This window comes from Zalophus californianus, chromosome 6 (assembly GCF_009762305.2).
Source record: "Zalophus californianus isolate mZalCal1 chromosome 6, mZalCal1.pri.v2, whole genome shotgun sequence".
Lineage (NCBI taxonomy): Eukaryota > Metazoa > Chordata > Mammalia > Carnivora > Otariidae > Zalophus > Zalophus californianus.
The window spans coordinates 13,179,306-13,200,333 of record NC_045600.1 but is presented as its reverse complement, the minus strand read 5'-3'; the positions used below and the strand labels follow the sequence as shown (position 1 = coordinate 13,200,333).

At 47.8% G+C, this 21,028-nt stretch overlaps 1 protein-coding gene across 5 annotated transcripts in view; it reads right to left on the bottom strand.

Moving 5' to 3' along the window:
• Positions 1-21,028, bottom strand: part of TTC7B (tetratricopeptide repeat domain 7B) — a 249,804-nt gene that overhangs the window by 51,105 nt on the left and 177,671 nt on the right. For 3 of the 5 annotated variants that reach the window (XM_035727914.1, XM_035727918.1, XM_035727916.1), the window contains 4 exons: positions 16,971-17,087; positions 10,074-10,171; positions 5,487-5,645; positions 2,990-3,040 (listed from right to left, as the gene is read on the bottom strand). In XM_035727914.1, the coding sequence (XP_035583807.1) occupies positions 2,990-3,040; positions 5,487-5,645; positions 10,074-10,171; positions 16,971-17,087 (425 nt within the window). The remainder of the gene's footprint in view (positions 1-2,989; positions 3,041-5,486; positions 5,646-10,073; positions 10,172-16,970; positions 17,088-21,028) is intronic. The other 2 variants (XM_035727915.1, XM_035727917.1) reach the window with 2 other exon arrangements.

Below are 21,028 nucleotides of genomic sequence, written 5' to 3'. Positions count from 1 at the left end.
GTCCTGCCTCTCTGAGGAGGCTGACTTGGGCTGGGGCGGGGGCGCTCCTCCCTGCTCTCTGAAGCACGTCTGCCAGTGTGACAGGGGCGCGGGACCCCAGCGCCTGGCAGGTGCCCGCTGTCCCCGCCCAGTCCCCACGGACAATGAGGCCTCTCCTGCCTGCGGGTTCCTCTAATGAATAACTTTGGTCCCCTTTCTAGGAGCTACTTCCCTTTTTCGCGGAGTGGGAAAGGGATTAAGACAGCCAAGTAAATCAGGACAGCCAAACCCACGGTCTCAAGACGAGATCACAATTTCCAAGTGACTTTAACAGACTATCAAGCACATGGAACCTGACAGGATGTGTCTTCTCCTGAAGGGGGAAAGCTTTAGGGAAGGAGCACCACTAAGGCGGTCGCGGGGGGCGGGGAGACTGGGGTTTAGGGCCACCAGTGGGCATGCGGGGGTGGCCTGGCATGCTACTGACGGGTGTTGGCAGGGCCAGGTGGGCACACGGGAAGCGCGGCGGGAAGCCGTTCACAAGCATGCGGGAAGATGCTAGCTGTCGGAGTGAGCCGAGCCCCGGCTCTGGGCTGGAGACAGTACCTTCTGGAGGGCTACACCAGGCAGATGCTTTCATCTCCATTAGAAACCCTCCCTGTTGCATATTCATGAGGCTGTGTGTTTGGACTCAAGTGCCTGGGGAAGGCTAAGTTTGTCTTTCAATGCAGCTTCTGGGAAAAGCCTCCCCAGGTTGGGTGACGGTCTCATTACTGGACACACACTCCTTAACTTCCATCTGCGTGCTATTTATTATTGACTCGTCAATCTCCTAAAGTTCTCTTCAATCCCGTTTAAAGAAAGACACCACAGAACTAATTGGGGAGAATTAATTTTAATTTCATTAAAATAGCAAGAAAAGGCTCATCCTCGAGTCATTAGGGCTGAATTTTTTTAACTGCCACCCCTCAAGAGCAGTGGGGTATCACTGGAGTAACGTTTTCATATACAAATTCTAAAAACCTGACTTTATTCTGTTAAGCAGGAGCAGAGGGTGAAATGTACACCCCCCTGACTAGTCATTTCCTGATCGTGAGATGCATTTTTAAATGTCAGAAAATGCAAAGTCAATAATGAAATGCTAGCCAAAAGAAGAGGGAAAAAAACGACGACCTTGAATTTGTTCCTCAACCCCGTATTTCATTTGAGAGGTGTGTTTTGTCATGAATCTGCTTATTCTCTTCCCCGGGGTTATACTCGCTCCTAAAGAGAGCAGCAGTTTTCCTATCACTGGAATCAGTGATAGGAGAAACCGAGCCAAGAACCCAAGTCAGCATTCCTGATTTTAGCACCTTCCTGGAGAGGCAAATAAAATGTCAACACGCGTTTTCCTCCAAGATAATGACTGTGAGAGCGCTCAAGAGTGGGGGCACCTGGGGTCCCCAGGTCTAAGGAGTGGAGAGGACACCCTAATAGGGCTCCTCCCACCCGGAGGCCACCTCCCTGTGGGGGCCACAGCTGCCCTCAGGCACTCAGGAGGGGGCACCTGACCCAGGCTCAGAAATCAGGATGAGCTCCTGGCATGCCATAAAGGTGTGCGTGAACAGAATTAGTAGACTGACGTCCTTACAGATAGGGAAGCTAAGGTGCAGGGAGAGTAACTGAGTTGCCTGGGTTCTTCTGCAGAACTGGTCCTTGAACCTAGCTTTCCTGACCGTGGAGAGCTGGGGTGGTTTCCATGGAAGATAACTAAGTCCCTTGTATAAATGCATCAAGCCTCACTGTAACTAATGAGGGCTGCCTGAGGATTTTAATGTAACCTGACTTTCTGAAAAATCAAATCTTTTAAATGTATCTGAGGAGCCGGATTTGAAAGAACCCTGGCAGTGAAACTTTTTTTTTTTCCCTAAAGAACCCTAATGTGATGAAAATACCAAACATATCTCTTCTACTACGGACTTTTATTCATGTAAAAATATTTTATTTGTATGGACACTTTTAAAAGCCAGAAATAAAGTCACATCTAAGCTAAGCTGTATTTCAGAGGGGGGAAGTCATCTCCCTGAGAGGAATATTTGCTGTAAGCAGTAAAGGTTCAGATCATTCCAATGTCCTGGATCACTATATACATTAGCATTTCTCAAAATGCAGTCCCTGGAACATGGATTCCACAGGGTGGGAAAATGATGAAATTAGCTAGAGAACAAGGGGTCAAACTTCAGAGCCTTGACTTTTTTAAGCTGTGGGACTTCTCAGAGGCTTTAATGCGCCAATATGCACTGTCAGTCTTTAAGAGGGAGATGCAATATCGCTCAAGAATATTTGACAGCAGAGAATCAGCAGTCAAGGAAAAATCCTTGGAAAAATAACTCACTCATGCTCCCTTAAAAGAACACCATAGAAAGTATTAGTCCTACGCCCGGGGAACTGCTTAGTCTCCTTTCAGTTTGGGTAGATGCAGGTTATATTTCATGATGTCTGTTTCGCCTTTTTAAAGGAAAATTAATTATTAGAGTTGCTTTTCTACATAGCAATAACGTTTGAACTGGAAAAAAAATTTAAGATTCATCTGGTTCCCTCTACCCCAAATTCACAGATGACCTGCACTGGGGAGGCTGAGTGTCTCACTTCCGATCAGCGCCAGTGGGGCTGTGGCCAATCCACCGCATGCCTGACTTGGACTTCTTTCCTGCACTGCCTCCTTCTGTAGTCCCTCCCAGAGAAGTACTGCCTCCCCAGTGCTTAAACCCAGGCTGCGGTGGTGGTGGTGGTGGTGGTGGTGGGGGAGATGAGGGGGTGGGAAGGGTAGAGTGTGGGGGGGGGGAACGCATTAGCATCTCAGGAGAGATGGGCCCCAGGTGGCAGAGTGAGCAAGCAGGTGGCAGCTTCACATCCACATCATCTCAGCATTCCCCACGATGGACAACTACAACACACGTTCCATGGTGGAGGGAAGCGTGATTCTGGAGACCCTCAGAAAGGTTAATAGATAGATTGGTAAACTACTTACTAACTGAAAAAAGGGAGGGAAAACCATGAAAGTATACTTCTGGAGAGTTGCCTTGGAATAACAAATCAAATCAAAAATTAAAACCAAGAAACAAAACATTTGAAAAATCAAAATTAAGGCTAAAAAAGCAAATAGAGTTCTAATAACCTTCCAACTGTAAGTCTGGCTGTCTCAGATTAGATTTCAGTTCAAGAGTGACACATGTTTTTCCACTAACAATTTTTTTTTTTCTTTTGGAAACCAAAGAAAGGCCAACTGGGCATTCCCCTCTACATTTAAATGCTCACCCAGCACACGAAAGCTGACAAATTCATGTAATGTGTTTTGTTTCCAGGGCAGGAAATTCCAAAGGAGAGGGAAAAATAATCAAACAAGCGGTTTTCAGATCTTTCCACCATTAACCCTAATCATGATTCCGATAGTTTGTAGACTTGGGCTAGTTTTCGCTCCTACGAAGTCAAAGGATTGCAGAGAGAAATTCAGAGAACTTCAGGCCTTGGCTATCTGTCCTCAGGAAAGGAGCCGGGATTCAAATTCATTACACTTTAAATCAAGAAATTTTACATTTATCGGTAATATATGGTATGCTTCTCTAACAAAATGTGGTAGCTATGGGGGAGAAATTCTCGGGCACATCACCTGGGTACTGGTAAGGCACTCCCTAAGGGCAGGAGATGACTCATAGTTTCACAAAGAATAAACAATTGAGCCCTGCTTGGGACACAGCACATTCAGCAGAAAACCCAGTGGGTGCTCATCGCCCCTAACAATTTACTAATGAATCGGGTATCAGGTGTCTCACGGAAGAGTCAGGACTTCAGCCTTCAAAGGTTTAAAGGAACGCAGGGCTCTCTGGGATGTGAGAAGATGAACACTGGCGGGGGTAGAGGCAGGTGGGTTTGTTGTGCAACAGAAGTGGCCAGGCCATGGGAATCTATCCCGCTATTCTAGAACGGGTAAGATCCCATTTGAAGACAGAAAACTGGGCAAAAGGCAACGTGCGCAACAACTTTTCTAGAAAAGCTGAAAGTGGCAATTGCCCGTGGGCATTGTATTAAAGGGAAAATGTCTATTTTAAGAAATGGATTAAAAACCACATAAGCAGTTTATAAACATTATCTTTGTCTTGCATTTCATAAAGCCGGGATTGCCATGAAAGCCAAGTTCAGAACACTTACAATGCAGCTCAGTAAAGCCAGAGTGTTTCTTGGTTTGGATGATTTTAGAGGATAGTCTCATTTCTGCCTGACTCTGTGTGTGTGTGTGTGTGTGTGTGTGTGTGTGTGTGTGTGTGTGTGTGTGTGTGTGTGTGTGTGTGTGTGTGTGTGTGTGTGTGTGTGTGTGTGTGTGTGTGTGTGTGTTTAACACAGCAGGGTAGCCATCAGAAAGATGAGCATATTAGAGAAAGTGGTTCTTTCTGACAGAGGCTCGCCTTAGGAGCTTTTGTTTGGCATTTAACCGAGCATTTAGGACAGAGATGAGCCCTTATAAATTGTGGATACAGAGATTAAATTTTCTGGCGGTGCTGCAGGACGAACATCAAACAAATGAGTGAAAGAAGGCAAGCCTGGCCCCTCCTGGTGAGACCCACATTTAAGTCCCATTTAAGGACTTGATCAACCAGTGTTTCATTTTAATACAGGAATCTGTTTGTTTTTTAAATGGACAGGTCCCCGAGCACCGTAAAACAGGCTTTCAAATTTCCGTATTATTTAAAAGCAAGATTAGATTAAAACACTGTCCAATTTCTCCGAATAGTTTCACAGGTTTTCCCACAAACCCTACATTTTCTTTCCTTGCAAATGGAAAACAATTTAGAGCATTGTTTCTCAAGATGTAGTACCTAACCCGTTGGCGGGGGGGGGGAGATGGGGGGAGGGGAGAGGAGGACCCTCAGTGGGGATTCTGTAAATCCACATGCCTGGGCTCCAGCTCAGGCTTTACTGAATCATAAACTCTAGGGGTGGGGCTCGGGGGATCTGCAGTTTTCAAAGCTGTTTGTGCGATTTTAATGTGCAGTAAAATTTGAGAACCACAAATCTAAAGGGCTTATGACCATTATCTTTATGATATCACCTTGATCACTGCATGCTTATTGAATTAATTTCTAAATAGAAAATCAGAAATATATAGAAATAAATTATGTGCAAAATGTTCTACTTTGCCTTTTTAAAACATGGGATTTTTATGCATGTATATTAACTCCAGGAAAGCATAAGAGTAGCTGAGAACCAGAGGCATTGTCTAGAAAAGCTTCTATTTATCCTGCTCAAAATAGGTCTCCTTCACTTTTCAAAGAAGGGGTTGGAACTTGGGTACCGATGTCTCCTTCTGACCCACCCAGCTTCGGGATTTTCAAATTGGCAAGATTTTTCTCTCAGATAAATTTGATGGAGTTTCCTATCCAGCTTATCAGTTAGGAAGATTATCAGAAAATGAAACATCAAGCAAATGCAGCAGGTCTAACAAGAAAGGAAAAACCATAAACCATGTTTACACAGAGAGGGTTCCTGGCGGGGACCTGGGTCATTGAATGAATGAGCCGCAGGGGGCCACACAAAGATGTCAGGTTTGGGATGAGAATGGAGATGAGGAGACACAAACAGGTGGAGAGGAGATTCGGTTCTTGAAAGAGAAGAGGAGGAGGAATCTGACACTAAAAAAGTGAAAGAGAAAAAGAAAAGGATAAAGGCAAAAAAAAAAAAGCTTCAGAGACACAAAGGAAAAAAATAAACTAGCTTTTAATATACTCACATAAGCTGCAAAGAAAATGAGGTCATGTAATACACAATCATTCCTCTACTGGACAATAGAATACAAGTGCTTTTCGAAGAAAACAAATTTGTTGTTTTTTCCACTGGTTATTTAATTGTTCTGCAACAACACCATGGAATAAAAATAACTCAGATTTACCTGGGCACAGACTCGGCAGCATGATCCGCTGAAAATAATACATCTTTAACCTACAATATCCAGGACATTCTAGAGGAGACCGCTTTTCAGTTGGAAAGGTGTAGACCTTGGCCACTCCTAGATTTGTTTTTTTATGAGAGGCATTTATATAAAGTTTACTTGCAAGTGAAGGTTTTCCTAGGTAGGGATACTGAGGTGTAACCATAGGTCATGGTCCCAGCATTGCGACAATGGAGGGCTAAGCTTTCTAAGCTGGTCTGTGGTCGGGTGCACAGGCTGGGCACTGTGGAAAGGAAGTTGTGACCGCCACCTTCATGCCTCACTACTGGGGACATACTCAGTAACAGGGAGACCACCGCGGCCACAATGAAAAATTGTCCCAGACACAATGGACCAAACTTTCAAGGCGAAAGAATAATTTTGCTTTAGATAGGTGTCTGGTAATATCTACCAATGATTAGAGATAAATCTCCTTACTCCACATCCTGTTTTGAAGGCAAAAGGAAGAAAAAAAAATTTTTTTCATCCTCTATTTAAGGAACTACCAACTTATTCCTAAGAAAAGACAATGATTCATAGCTTCAATGTTAAGACTGTCACTCTATCTGATTCCTCTTTTCCGTGGCTGGGACCTATTAGAGGTGGGGGGAGGGGAGCCAGAGGTGACAATGGAAGGGAAATCATGTTGTTTAGGGGGCTTTTTCAATTTGCCACATCCACTTAATGAAACCAATGCCTACTCTATTAGCCACAGTAGACTTGGCCAGTCCAAAGCTTCTAGACATGGGTTCCCCTTATGTTATTCCACAGATGTTCATGTGGGAGATTTCGGAGGTGGAGATTTAGGATAACCATATCCTAGTTAATTAACCACTTCCCACATCGATAATGCTGAGCCTGTACCTTATAATGGCCCAGATGTATAATAATGGCATTGTGCTTCTATTTTTTAAAAGCTCTTATCTCTTAAAAACAAAGTTCTTATCTCTTTGACGTATATACTGAAATTTTAGTATACAAAATATGATGTCTGGGATATGCCTTAAAATACTGTATAAAAATGAAGTGTGGGACAGAAGTGATGGATGGAAAAGGAATACTAATCGTTGAAAGCTGGTGGTAGGTACATGGGGATTCATTACATTGGTGCCTCTGTTTTGGTATATGTGAAAATTTCCACAATAGGAAATTAAAAAAAAAAAAAAACCAAAAGGAAAGAAATTTTAGTTCTGGAACACAAAAACAAGTGACCCAAGAGGGTCTGGGCCTTCGCAAAGGACTCTATCTGCACCCTGGGTAATTGAGAACGGACAGGGTCATGGCGGTAGAGGTTCACCATGGCCTTGGCCAAGTCCTTGTGGATGCCAGCACTGTGCAGCTTCACTCGTGTTGGATGCCTGGGCCCTTTAAATTAGGGAATTCAGGAAAGGAGAGAAGCACCAGGTGCGGCAGGGACCAATACTATCAGCGAGCTGTCACCTGCCAGGGCTGGGTCCTCTCACACCGTAGCTGACCTCGGTCACTTTGTTTTGATTCGGAACCATTTTTACCTTGGATAAGTTCCTTTTCACTTCTCCTCTAGAGCCCAGTTGCTTTCCTAAATGAGCAGTGCTATTCAAAATTGGCCAGCCTCCTCCCTCGCGTGCACTGAAGACTGTGGCAAAGAGAAGGAGGAAGATGGCCGAGGTCCCTTGGGACAGAGAAGCCCGGAGTGTGAATCTGCGCCACGGAACGCTACGTTGCTGTAAAAAACGTGGACATTCTCTGCAGGTGGATATGGAGGGGTCTTCAGGACATGCCGTGAAGTGAAAAGTGCCAGGTGCTGGACGGTATAACTACACAGCGTTATGCTATTTTTCATGTAGGGGGACATGGGAAATCATATCTATGATTATTTGCATGAAAAAAAACACCGGAAGGGCAAGCATAAAGTTAATAAAAGTGGTTGCCTTTAGGGAAAAACAAGATGGAGGCGCAGGGATGGGAGCAAAACTTCTTTATGGCACCTTCTGAATCAAAACTCAGAATCTGTGGGTCGTTCACAAGCCAGGCCATCCACAAAGGTGAATGAAAGAGAATGTGCTGGCCCTCTACCTGCCCCGGAGCTGAACTGTGGAAAACTGGGCTCTCTTAACCAAGGTGGGGGCACCCTTTCCATTTTTAGGTGAGTCTTCCTCATTTTTGTCTCTCTGATTTCAACTGTCATTTCAGAATGTTCTATCCTCATTTACAACCAGTCGGCATTGATAAGGCCTCCTAACATGGCCTTCCACAGTAAAACGGTCAGTGGCCAGGCCTGGAGGCTGTGCCATTCAACTCTCCTGTTGTTCGAGGGCATCTGTGTCAGCGACCCCACTCCGACCACCTGGGCTCCCAGGGTGAGGGACGGAGCAGACGCACAAACCCCAGTAGGGACAAGGGCGCAGCAACGGCCCGACTGCGCCACACACACACCTCCCCTGGGTACTACCGCAGCTCAGAAGGCCGAACCTGGCCAGGGACACTCTTGAAGTCTCTAGGGAAAATGTCCCATGGGGCAAAGGGAGAACAAATAAGGACCTCGCTTATGTTCTGCCACCATCTGCGTTCAGTGCGATGTGGCATTCAAGTCTTGGGACTTCAGGGGCAATTAAGGTCCAGGCCAGCTGGAAGGAAAGGGGGTCTGAATTTAGTAGGACTGTCCTCACGGGATCCTGAGGAGGGGGCAGAGGGGGGGCAGCCTCGGGCAGCCGCAGCAGCTGTTCTGAATCAGCTGAAATTGCTGCCGGTGCCACAGGGAGCTTCACCCCCTTCTCCCCGTGGTGCCCCAGCCTCGCCCTGCAGTGGCTAGAGCCGACAGCCTCATCCTCCCTTGCCAGCAATGAGGGGGTTCGATAGGGTCTCGAGGAGGACTTGCCATGCTACATTTAAAGTCAGAGGCTCCCCTCCCCAGGACTGCTGGTCCATGGGGGGTGGGGGTGGTGGATCAGGCCACTGCAGGGGGTGGGTTTCTTTGTGGCTTTGTCGGTCTGCATTTTGAGCATTTTGAGCAGCGGCCGCCAGCCCTGCTGAACTGCACTGATCTGCAATTCGCACTGCATCCAATACCCAACACTCTTTTAACCTGGGAGCCCTGGGGCCCTGGGATCAGACTTCTCAAGCTGACTTTAACTTTGGTACAAGGGAGCCTAGCCAAGGAAGGCAGTCTGCAGGCAGCTTGTGAGCATGGGCTTGGGCGAGTGGCACATCTGGCTTCTAGAGGTGGCATCTCTCCCATCCTGCCAGGGGCAAGATTTTTCAGGAGATGGCTGTGCATACCCCAGGGCTGCTCTCTGCCTTTCTCTGGAAGGGCTTGGGCAGGAGCTGGGACCTGTCACAAGGTCAGGAGAAGGACCTGGAGGCTCCTTTCATGAAGCCAGCCCAGAAAAGAGGAGGCATACCCAGAAGGGGATGAAGCCTCGTACACAGGCCCTCTGCGGGGCACCGTGGCGGTGGACGGGGTGGGGGTGAAGAAGCAACAGAACCAGCTTTCAAATGATGCTCTGGAACTACCTTTGAGGCTTGAAGCAGAGGGGAACTTCTTTATATCCTCCAAATCACCACCAAATAGTCGGTAGAACTATTAGAATTACTTGTTTGGAGTTTTGGAAATTACAGAGGCGTATTTACTCCTCTGTACTTGGGCGAATGTGGAAACGCAAATGACAAGGTATACACACTTGCTCAGGGGACAGGAGAATCAGAAGCTCAGAACCCACCTGTGTCCCTAAAGGGCCTTTTTGCTGGGGGCGGGGGGTGGGGTGGGGATGTTCCTATGTTCAACTGATTAAAAATCAAAACCTGCTTTCAGCAAGATCTGAAACTTAGAGAGGGAGAAACAGAAAAGCAGAGGGGAAGCTTCATGGGGATGTGAACAATCTAAATTTAGTTTTTGAATTTGAGGCTCTGAGAGCATGGGGAAAAATAGATCGCAAAGAGCTGTGCCAGGCAGGCACTACCGTGTCCCCCACTGTGAACACACACTTGAAAAGACACTGGAGAAAATGAGCCTCGACTGAGTTTAAGCTCTTATCGCGAGGAGCATTTCCGAGCCCCGTCCCTGGCAGTCTTCGTCCCCCGCCACTCGCCACTCAGGGCCAGGCCCCACGCGCTCTCCGACACCGCTCCGTCCCCTCTGGTCTATTATTCTCACCTGTCTCGGGATCGCTGAAGTCTGGCAAAGTAATTGTGTTAAGCTGTCGTCTGTCAGCAATGGTTCTATCTAAGAGGCTGCTCCCACGTCCAGAATCACTGCAAAACACAGCTGCAGAGGTCAGTCATTGGAAGGGGGACAGGGGGGAGAGACACAGAATCAACCATCGCCGACCCCTGACGTGCAGTAACACCTTTGTGCGTTTGGGACGCTCCTCAGCACCTCTCCGTCGCCTACAAGGCATTCTGCGTCCTGGCTCGGCCTGGGCTGGGATCCCTTTCATGCTCACTGTCACAAACACGCTTAAACCACACCCACAGACCCTTGCTAATTTTAGCCTCTTTGGTATCATTATAAGACACAAAACTGAAAACTTGAAGACAGGTTCTCTGTCCGCCTTAGAATGGGGAACTGATTGGCCTTCCGTGTTGGAAGTCTTGGAGCTCATCAAGCCCATAAACACACCACCCTCGAATTGTCTTACAAATCAACGGTCTACAGCTAAGCCCTCACTGCCCAGGGAAGGCACCTGGGCATTTCTAGAAGACCCTTATGCCTAGGTCCCTCTCCAGACCAAATGCATCAGTATTTCTGGGGTCGTCCACATTTTTCTGAGCTCCCCAGATTGTTCCAATGTGTAGAAAGATTTGAGAACCCCCGGCTCCTACTTTTCAAAGGGCAATCACGGCTGTGGCCTCCCTTGTGTCCCTATGTAATAGTCGTGGGATCACATAGGGAGCTGCTGGTCACTGGCACCCCCCCGACATCCAGCTTGTCCAGTGATGGGCCTTGTCCAAGGCTGGGCCTTGAGAACATACAGCAGGGTTCGGGCACCAGCCTCCAGGCCTGCATGTTACCAGCTTCCTGCACTGAATCCCCCTCCCCAGCACCCTCTACAGAGCAGGCTTGGCACCATGTGTTTGGCAAGTCACATGGGAGACCACCTGGGGCCTAAGTGGAAAGTAACACAGGTAGGGGACCTTAGCTCCTACAGACTCTTGTTTTGTTTTGTTCTAAGAAGCCTGTAAGCAAAAACAATTGCATTCTTCTTTTTTTCCTCTATCATGATATTCCACCCAAGAAGCTCCAAAAAACAGCCCATCCATCTCTTGAGGTTTGAGTTTATAATGCTTTTCTTTGAAGCTATTTTGTTTTGTTGATCTGGGGGCTCCAGGTGTGGTATTTGTTTTGTTAAGAAGCTCAAATTCTATAATAAAGGGACACAATTTCCTTCCTGTATGCAGCTGTTGCTAAAAGTGGTACAAACAAGATTTGGTATGAAACCTAATATGGTTTATAGGCTGTAATTTCCACGTCCAGTGATGTAGTTAGAGAAATCCACAGGAAACAGACGGAAACTTGCTTCAGTACAGACTATTTGTCAGCCTATAGTTATTACATCATTGGATACACGTTTTTTGGAAACTGTTCTATTAATTATTTCCACAACTGTGAAACAGTAACTGTCTCTGAGCAGAAGACAACATAAAAGTAGGTGCAAATGTTCATGAATCACATTACTGACTGCATATTTCTAACATCGGTCCGTTCATGCATGTATTTTTAATATAAATATTAGAAAAATATTACAAAGAGTTATGATCTGAATATTGCAATGGCTCCCCACCTCGGAGCTTTTCAGAAGATGTCATCTCAAAATATAGTGATTTTTTCATCGCCTTGGGGATTCTAGGACACACGGTAAGGTGCTAGGCATTGCAGAGAAAGGATTTGCCTGGGTATTTGATGGGTTTGCCTTGGCCATAAACCTCCACACTTTCCCAGCTCACCAAGTCTCATTGCCCGGGATTAGCTGCGACGTGTGCTGCTGGGTCCTGGAAGCCAGCCAGGGGTCTGGGATCTTACCTTCTATCTGTCCCTAACAAGTAGGTCACTCTGGTCCTACTCTCCCTGTGCCTCAGGGTCTTCCCTGTCAGGTGAAGATAAGGATTATTTTCCTGCATACAGCGGCGGAGGCGGAACTGAGGTCATGTGGACAGAGCATTCAGAAGATTTATAACTTTCAGGTATACTCCGTGAGTCATTCTAAATACATATACCCACAAACATGCACCCGAGGTGAATGTGGCTGGCTGATTTCTGAGGACCACTTTATTCCTAGCCTTCTACTACAATGGCAGGTGTGGGGAAGCTGAGTTAAGGGCCTCCTACTCTGAATGTTAGAAACGGCTGCTAAAACCCACATCTTAACTTGTGAGCCTTCCCCACTGTTGTAATGACACAGGATCAACTTCCCCTCCACCAGCTGAGAAACTATGGGCGGTCACATTCCTTCTTTCTTCCTCAGAGTTCCTTCTGAAAACCGTGCATAAGCAACAGTTCCCTCTTCAAAACGGAGACGCTCGGTTCCACTCTGAATGCTCTGACTGAGGATTGTGCTGGTTGCTTGAAGCAAGTTTTAGTTCTATGTTTATAGGGTGTGGGGTCTTAACCAATCAAGATTTGCCTTTGCAATGACCCCTGGGATATGGAGGAAGAGGCAAATGGAGGCTCTGGCCACCTCTTGAGTCTCCTTACCTCTCTCACTCTGGCCAGTCTCTCTCACGAAAGCCTTCCTCTCTCTCCCGGGGGGACCCCGCTTGAGCCCCTGCCGTGGACCACCCACTCCCGCCTCACCACCAGTGATCTCCCCTCCTGTGCTTGGCCCGGAGGCTGCCAGGGGCCCCCCTCAAGGAGGTCGGCAGGAAGGGAAGAACCATTCCTGGCCAATGGTGCTAGTGGAGGGTTTAGGGGGAGGGCACTGGCAGGAGCCCCAAATCCACGGTATGTAAGCTGTAGATATCCACACAGGTAGACGCCCGCATGCAAGTGACTTCTGTTCCCCGTCAGGACTGAACATTTAGAGTACATTCTAGTGATGGGTATAGCTATACCGGAAACTGGAAGCTTTCCTCGGAAATCCTCCACCTTCCACAGCCCGCAGAGGCTGTTAAACACAAGAGGCAAGCTGGTGGTGGGCTCCGAGTGAGAGCCCGGGGGTCTTTGCGGCGGCCCGGTCTCCTACCGGCTTCTGAACTAGCGCCTGGCACAGTATTTACTAGATGGAAGAGAGGGGCCTGGGATGGGAAGCCAGAGCGGGGCAGCTGGGAAAGGAGGAAACGCCTGTTCTTCTCCAGGCCCCTCACGGCTGGCTAACAAGAGTCAAGGCGAGCTCCCAATATCCCTGACCCTCAATTCTCGTCAGTAAAACGCGTATGAAAGAACATGACACTTGCCTGTTTTATGGGGCTGCTTGGAAGATGGAACGAGAGCACGTTCTGTAAAAAGAAAAGCTTCCCCAAAATGCTGGTGACTATTAATTGGTGCCGGATGGGGTTTCCAGCTTCCAACTGAGGCGAGAGGAAAGAAAACGTCTTTATTATTTTTTTTTTTAATAAAAACTTTAAGTGCGATTTGTAAGCGATTGAAATAGGACTGGGAAAGAAAATATTTTCTTCCAGTGACATGGCTCCCGCGATGGAGATGGTCCACGTGGCAGGGGCAAGGGGGATGGGAAAGAACTGGTTGACAATAAAAAAATAAAAATAAAGGAAAGGAAGTTGGTGGCGACTCGGAGAGGCGGTGTGCATGGTGCAGGGAGCACTGATGTCAGCACAGACCTGGGCCTGAATCAGAGCTCTAGTGCTTATTTAATTGGGAACATTTAGGCAACTTATTCAGCCTTGTTTATTTTCTATAAAATGGAAAGAAGAGTCTCGATCTTGTGAGGCTGATGTAGGGGCTGAAGATAAGGCACCCTAGGGAAGGGTGCTGCCATCATCAGCTGAAACGCTGACTGTCCATTCCAGGAGGCTGCCAGAACCTTCTGGTGAGGCCCTGGTCACAAGTCCCGCTGTTCTGAGCGGCTGAGCCAATGGGCACAAGGACTGAAGGAACTTGCTCCTTCACTGAGAGGAGGAGATGAAACAAGAGACAGCTTTCTCTCCTAAAGGCAAGTAAAACTGCAGACCCAGCAAATAAATCCAGGCTTCTGAAATGACACACACCTTTGCCAAACGTACACTCGAGAGAACGCCACCCACCATTTTGCTCACAGCAGAGATGCATTCTCAGCCTGCAGGTGGAACTCTCTTTGCAAGTTGTCTAAGGCTGGGTTCAGCAACTAGCTCAGTGTGATCCTCCTTCCAGCAAAGATCAAGAGGGAACGAGTCGCAGGGAACACGAAAGCTCGGTCTCTTCTCCACGTGGCCCGTTAGTCTTCCTATCTCCCTCCGTGCATCATCATCTCACCGCGGTAGGGGCCTGGGCCAGCCCCAGGGTGGAGCTGGGAGGGGGTGGGGGACGGTGGGGAGCCCTGGCAGGCAGAGCAGAAGCCCCTCCACGAGTGAGCACGCTCAGAAACAAGGGCGCCCCGACTCAGGGTGTCAGCGTGGACCTTCTCTGGGGAGAAACCAGCCACCTGCCAAGATGCTCTCTGCCCAGTTTTTATTGCACTTCTCTCTCTCTCTTTTTAAGCAGGGATGCTTCTCATGCACTTGTTTATGCGCTTCTACCCTCTTCTAGAACCTTGCGTGACCTGATCATGGACTCGAGGCTGCCGGACCCAGAACTGCCCTTATCTGGAGGACAAGGAAGGATGCCATCCCTTGTCAAGATGCAGCCCTCCCCTCTTTATGCTTCATTCTTCTGCTGGGGTCATGTCTAACCCAACCATACTGGGGAGGATGTCTAAGTTTGCACAATGGTAAGGCCTACAGGAGAAACATTTATTTATATCCCAGAGAAAATAAATAAAGTTAAAAAAAAATCAGGAAGCTCCTTACTAAGGGGCTGCTCAATTACCATCCCTCTCCTCCTCCCTCAAGGCTTTGGGAGTCGCTGGAGGGAGCAGTTTCGCAAACCCCTGATGGGTCCCTCCTCCACCCACCCCCACACCCCCTCCAGACGCTGTGCCTGGAGCCAGGGTTCCTCCCTGCTCTGGCCCTGCAAGATCCTTCAGGAAACGGAGGAAGTATGGACACAGCCCAGGCATTTGGTTAAGTATTTTTAAAAAGCTTTCCAATTCTGCTATTTTTTTCTCCTCACATTCAATATTCTTGGTTGCTAAGTGGGAGGAAATGTGGGGAGGTGGGAGAGGTGTGGAGAACGGAGGGAAAATTGGCAACATGAAGGCTGATGGGTTTATTTTCTCATTTCGAACGGGGGTACGGGCAAAGGAATGCTCCAGGACGGAAGCAACCAGCCTGGGGAGGATCTCCTGTTAGCGGTGCTCGTGGCCAAGACTCTTCCCTAAATCCTGCTGCTTCTGAGAGGCCGGGAGTGGGGGGCTTTTCGGGAACATAACATGGGCCTTTTCTATTTCTGCTCTAGACTTAGAAAAGTAGGATTCTTTAAAAATTAAAATGATCTTTATTTTCAGAACATATCCACAAAAGGGAAGAGGCCAGTTTCAGGATTATCTTTTCACGGAGAGGAAGATGGAGCATAGGGCAGTCACGTGCCACAGGTCGTGGCTGTGACAGGGATTCTTGGCTAATTCTCGTGACCCCAGCTTTGCAAGGGGCTTGGGGCTGGCCAGCGTGAGCCCCCTCCCTTCCAGCTGCACTGCCCACAAGGCCCTCTGGTCACAACTCCGCTGAATGTCAGTTCACAAGGACCTGTCCCCTAACACGGAGGGCCCTGATTTTGACTATTTTAACTACAGAAATAAAATCCCACATGGAATCTCTCCTGCCCTCTGCTGCTTCCCTAACGCCCACCCCACCTTTCCTCTCCCTTGGCCCGGGCCCTGCACATCACGGCCACCAGCCTGCTGCCTCCTGGGGGGCTGTACGGGGCAAGTGTCATCCTTCGTTAGTACACATTTACGACTTGACTTGAATATTTTTTAGGCTCCTGACTTTTAAGAGCCTTGTGTGAGCTGTCCGTACATCTTGCTATGAGCTTGAAAAATGTTCCAACTGTATGAGCAGTTGTGTGAATGCACTTGAATTATTAGGTCCCTTTTCGTTAAATGACTTCCTTCCAACGGCAGGACACACTTAGTAATTTAAACAGACGCCAGGAAAAATTGCCCAAGACTTGAAAATGGGCACAACAGGTTACCGAGTGTCTTTCAGTGGCGAGTTGGGGGTTAACGAGGGGGACTTCCCCAATTATCTGCCTCGGTTGGGTGGGTACCCCTGACTGACTCCGACTGATTAAGGTCATTTTACTGTTCTGCAGGCAAATGAGATACAACTGATTTCCACCCTGTAAAAAGACAACCCCAAACCATATATTTCATTGTCCTGTAGGATACTGTTTTTGCATTTCTCTGCAAATTCATTTCAGTTTATCTATCTTTCAAATTCTTCTCTGAACGAGGCTTAACATTTTACTGGTTTCCCCGTTAGTTAACGAGGTAAATAAAACCTCTGATACATGCTTATTTTATACCTGTTTGTGTCATGATTTTAACTCTTTGAAAAGTATACTTTATCATGCCCATAGAGATTTCTACTCTCCTTAGTGGGACATGGCCTGCTGTCTCTGCAGGTCTTTTAAATACTACTCTAAACACCCCCATCTGGAGTATGTAATTGACTACTCTATCCATAAATTACCAGAAAGATGGTAAGACTTGTCCAAGAACTTAAATGAATGGCTGGTTGAGAGAAATCAGGTGGTAATTAATTGGTCACTGGGCCTCGTGGGTCACGGTGGCAGCAACAGGAAAAGAAACTCCCGATCTGGGGGCTTCATCAGCCACTGGAAGAAAAGCCCCTGACAATGGAGTGTGGATGCCTCCACCACTATTCTCTGCTGCTCACGAGGACCTGGAAGTGCACAAGGCGGCAGGGGTCGTGCCTGCGTGCTAACCGCCCATCAGAGATGGCCCCGGGAGGCGGGGACCCATGCAAAAACCACGCAAAACAGGCCCTGCTGTCCTCTTACCTGGGATTGGTAAGGTTGTAGCAGGATTTCCATATTTGTAACATGTGCTTACAAGTGAGGAGCGCCTCATCCGGGCCCCGGCAGAGTGACTCCAACTTCACTTTGGAAAACAGTAGTCTATGATGGGGAGACAAAGAGAGAAAACAACACAGCTCAAGCCAGAGAGTCCCCACCAGAACCACCCATGGGGCTGGGCTTAGACCCGGAAGCGACGGCACTCATTCTAGAATGGGGTGGGCAAAGGCTTGATCCGAGGGAAGCGGGGGCAGCAAGGGCCAAGGGTTCCAGAACTCCCAGTTTAATATATGGCTTTGTAGATTGAAGGCAAATGCAGGTGCACCCAATGTGACCATTTGTGATTAGGTTAAATGCATCAGAATGGCTAATTTTGTTGAGAGCGCAGGGGTTTTATTAAGAGTCTGCTTTTTAAAACAAAACCAATTTATTTGCAAAACTTCAAAAATTCATTAAAAGCAAATCTTGACTTATTTACAGATTTACACAGGAGACGTGACTCAGTTGATATAAATGATCTACAAATCCCCTTCCACCAAGATCCTCATCATGTGAAGGTGAATAAGTCTTGTAAGCTTCGAAAAGGCACGTAAAGAAGAGGGCATCTGGCTCAGGCTCTCTCCTCAGATCTTCCCAGCCCTGCTACTGAAGGGCTAGGACTTCACCAGCTCACTCCATAGTCACCAACTACCTCTTTCCTATTTTTGTTACCACCAATGGATTCATCCTCTGTCCAGACCTTCTGTGAGCTGAGCTGAGACCCTTCTCTCTTTCCCGGCCTCTTGGTTATCTCACTCCCAAAGTCTCCTTATGCCTTTCTGAAGACATCAGCTTCCCTGGTCCCTGAGCTCATTAGTACTATCCTTGCGAAGCCCCAGCATGAGCCCAGATACCTTCCTGGTGGTCTTCCTGTTCCCCCAAGTTGCCCAGCTCTAAGAAATTGCCTGATGAAGATCTCTAAAAATCATTTTCAGTCCCAGCTCAAGAAACTACAGTGATTTCCCTACTGCTTATAATAATAAGTCAAAATTCCTTATTGAGTCCTCGAAGGCACCCTGCCCACCGGCCACTCCTGTTTCACCACCCCATTGTGTGCCATGCATCCCTCTGGACCCTTTACTGCTATCAATATAATTTATTGGCCAAAGGCTAGGTTTCTTTCCTGAGTCTATGAATATACATGCCGTGTCCTCAGTTTTATTTTTTTTTAAGATTTTATTTATTTATTTGACAGAGAGAGACAGAGAGAGAGAGAACACAAGCAGGGGGAACAGGAGAGGGAGAAGCAGGCTTCCCAGCGAGCACAGAGCCTGACATGGGGCTCGATCCCAGGACCCTGGGATCATGACCTGAGCCGAAGGCAGACACTTAACGACTGAGCCACCCAGGTGCCCCGTGTCCTCAGTTTTAATCTGTATGAATCTACTGCTCTCCTTACTTCTTCCTAAATTCTAAACCCAGCTACAACCCCATCTCCTCAAACAATACCATGCTTATACCTCTGTCTACTCTACTCTCTATCACATTAGCTGGTATTTGCTGTTAATGGTAATAAAGAGAAGAAAGAAATGGGGGAAGCTCCTGTCTATTAAAGACCTTCTCTGTGCCAGGCTCTGTGTTTGGCACTTCACAAACACAACCAAGGTGATCTTTGTAATAACCCTTCTTGGTGTGTGGTATTTATCCCCCTTCCATAAAAGAACATCAACCCCTCACTTCCACAGGGCCTAGGATTGTGCTCTGTGGCCCCACTGGCTCATTGACTAGTTTCTCTACAAACCACAGAAGACTAAGAAATGTATTTCCAGTAACAAGAGAATTCCTCAACCATGCATGATGTAATGGCTTCATTTGAAGGCATTTTGGAGGAAGAAAGTCTCTTTTTTCTCAGTGGGAGAGGGAAAGAGGGTGGTCCCAATGCATCACTGCCCAAGCTCTGCAATGGGTTAGTACCACCCCCTCCCTCCAAATGGAATACAAGACGCCCAAGGGGCTGCTGGGGGCTCTTGGAGGGTTCAGGGTTGCAGCCTCCTCGAGCCTGGGTCTGTGGACAGGGATGTAGCCTCTGATCTACAAGCAGGTGGGATAAAGGGTGAGGCCAAATGTGAGCACAGGGCTCCACATCTGCTCAAGAACATTTCAAGAAGTGGAAGTTCCCTGAGGGGTTTCTCAGGAGCCAGGTGCCAACTCCTGCTGATGTCTTCACCAGTCCAGAAAGTGATGGGAGCCTTTTTCCACCAGAATCTCCCACCAAACTTGGGTCAACTGGGAGATATGTTACAAAGGGTCACCTTTTAGCATTTGGTAGAGACCTATTCAGATGCCAGAGACCCTCCTGGGTCTGGCTGCCAAGCAATTTTGGCCAAGGGAGACCCCACCTAGGACTGTGGTGATGTTCTCCGGGAGGTGCACCGAGCTCTTCTGGCTTAGCCAAGCTTGGAGCATGCCCGCCCCAGGGAGGGGGTGAGGCCGTGGGGAAGGCTGCCCTGCCTGCGGTGGCAGTGTGGTTCCAACTGTCCAATTGTCCTTTAACCACACCCAAACTACAAAATGCCAGAGCTCGTCTCTAAGCCTCAACTTGGGGAACGGTTGCATGCAAGGCTTCTTGGCTGGAAAAAGAACTTCTAATTAACATGAAATAACAGCTTTCAAACACTTGACTCAGGATATGGAGTTGAAAAGGTGTGGGCTGAATTTAAGAGAACCAGACAGGAAGAACAATAGTAGAACTGCTGAGCACAAATGATGGGAAAGGCACCTGGAAGTGAAGCAGGAGGAACAGCATGAGAGAGACAAGCAGAGAGAAGAAGCTAGAAAACACGGCCAGGGGAGCAAAAGCAAAGCCTGGCTGCTGCTGTCGGGTATGTTCCAGATGATGGGCAGAACGTCCCAACACGCCAAACCCTGGTTTTCCCTTGGACACACAAATACAAGCAGGAGAAGAGGCCCCGCCTCCAGCAGACTGCTCCTTCTCACCACGTCCCCAATCCTCGGCTTGGTTACCGGCAGAGAACAATCCCGAAAACAGGACAAGTGATGTTTGTTATCATGTTTGCCGAACCCTGCTCACACATTTCAAGACTGTTCAAAAACATCTGGCTCGGCGTATGCTGCATTAGCACAGAAATGAAGAGAATGCAAACAATGACTGGCATTGGTTTGCTGCAGCGGATGGCCAAAGATTAATTTAGAGATTCAACCTACTGAGGAAACCCTGAGGACAAAATGAGAAGTCATGAAAAAGGGGGTGCCTGGGTGGCTCAGTCGGTGAAGCGTCTACCTTCGGCTCAGGTCCTGATCTCAGGGTCCTGGGATCGAGCCCCACATCGGGCTCCCAGCTCAGTGGGAGGTCAGCTTCTCCCTCTCCCGCTGCCCCTCCCTGCTGCTCCTGCTCTCTCTCAAATAAATAAATAAAATCTTTAAAAAAAAAAAGTCATGAAAAAGCCTGGGACAAACCAACATCGACTATATTCCTGCGTGCGGAACTGCCAACCTGGCAGAGCGGAAGGAAGGGACCACAGGCTGAGATGTCTGCCGGCCACATTAGCCGAGTCCCACTGTGAATTAAGTAAGGTGCTTTTCTTGGTAAGAAGTCACATGCTGGGAAAGTGGTCTATTCCTACCCCCTACATCTAGCTAATTACAACAATTTTGGTTCAGAGACTCACTGAAACTTACAGGAAATTAATGAAGAAGAGAAGCAGCTTGCTGATAGGCCAATCTGACTATGTTTACTGATAGCCCAAATCTAGCATCTCACACAATGCTGTTCCTGACCTGGCTCCTGCCCAAATGCTTAGCCTCTGTCTGCTCACTGCCATCGTGTACATCTCTCATTCTAGCCATGATCGACTTCCTCCATGTCACTCTCCTTCATGACCCCGGGCCTTTGCACGTGCTCTTATTCTTTCTGTCTGGAATGCCTTTTCCATCCATTTCTGCTTTTTTAGCATCTACTCATCTTTCTGGTCAAAGAGCTCCTCCTCCCCCCCACCCCCCACCTCAGTAAAGCCAACCTTAGGTACTAGGAGCTAAAGCTCCCA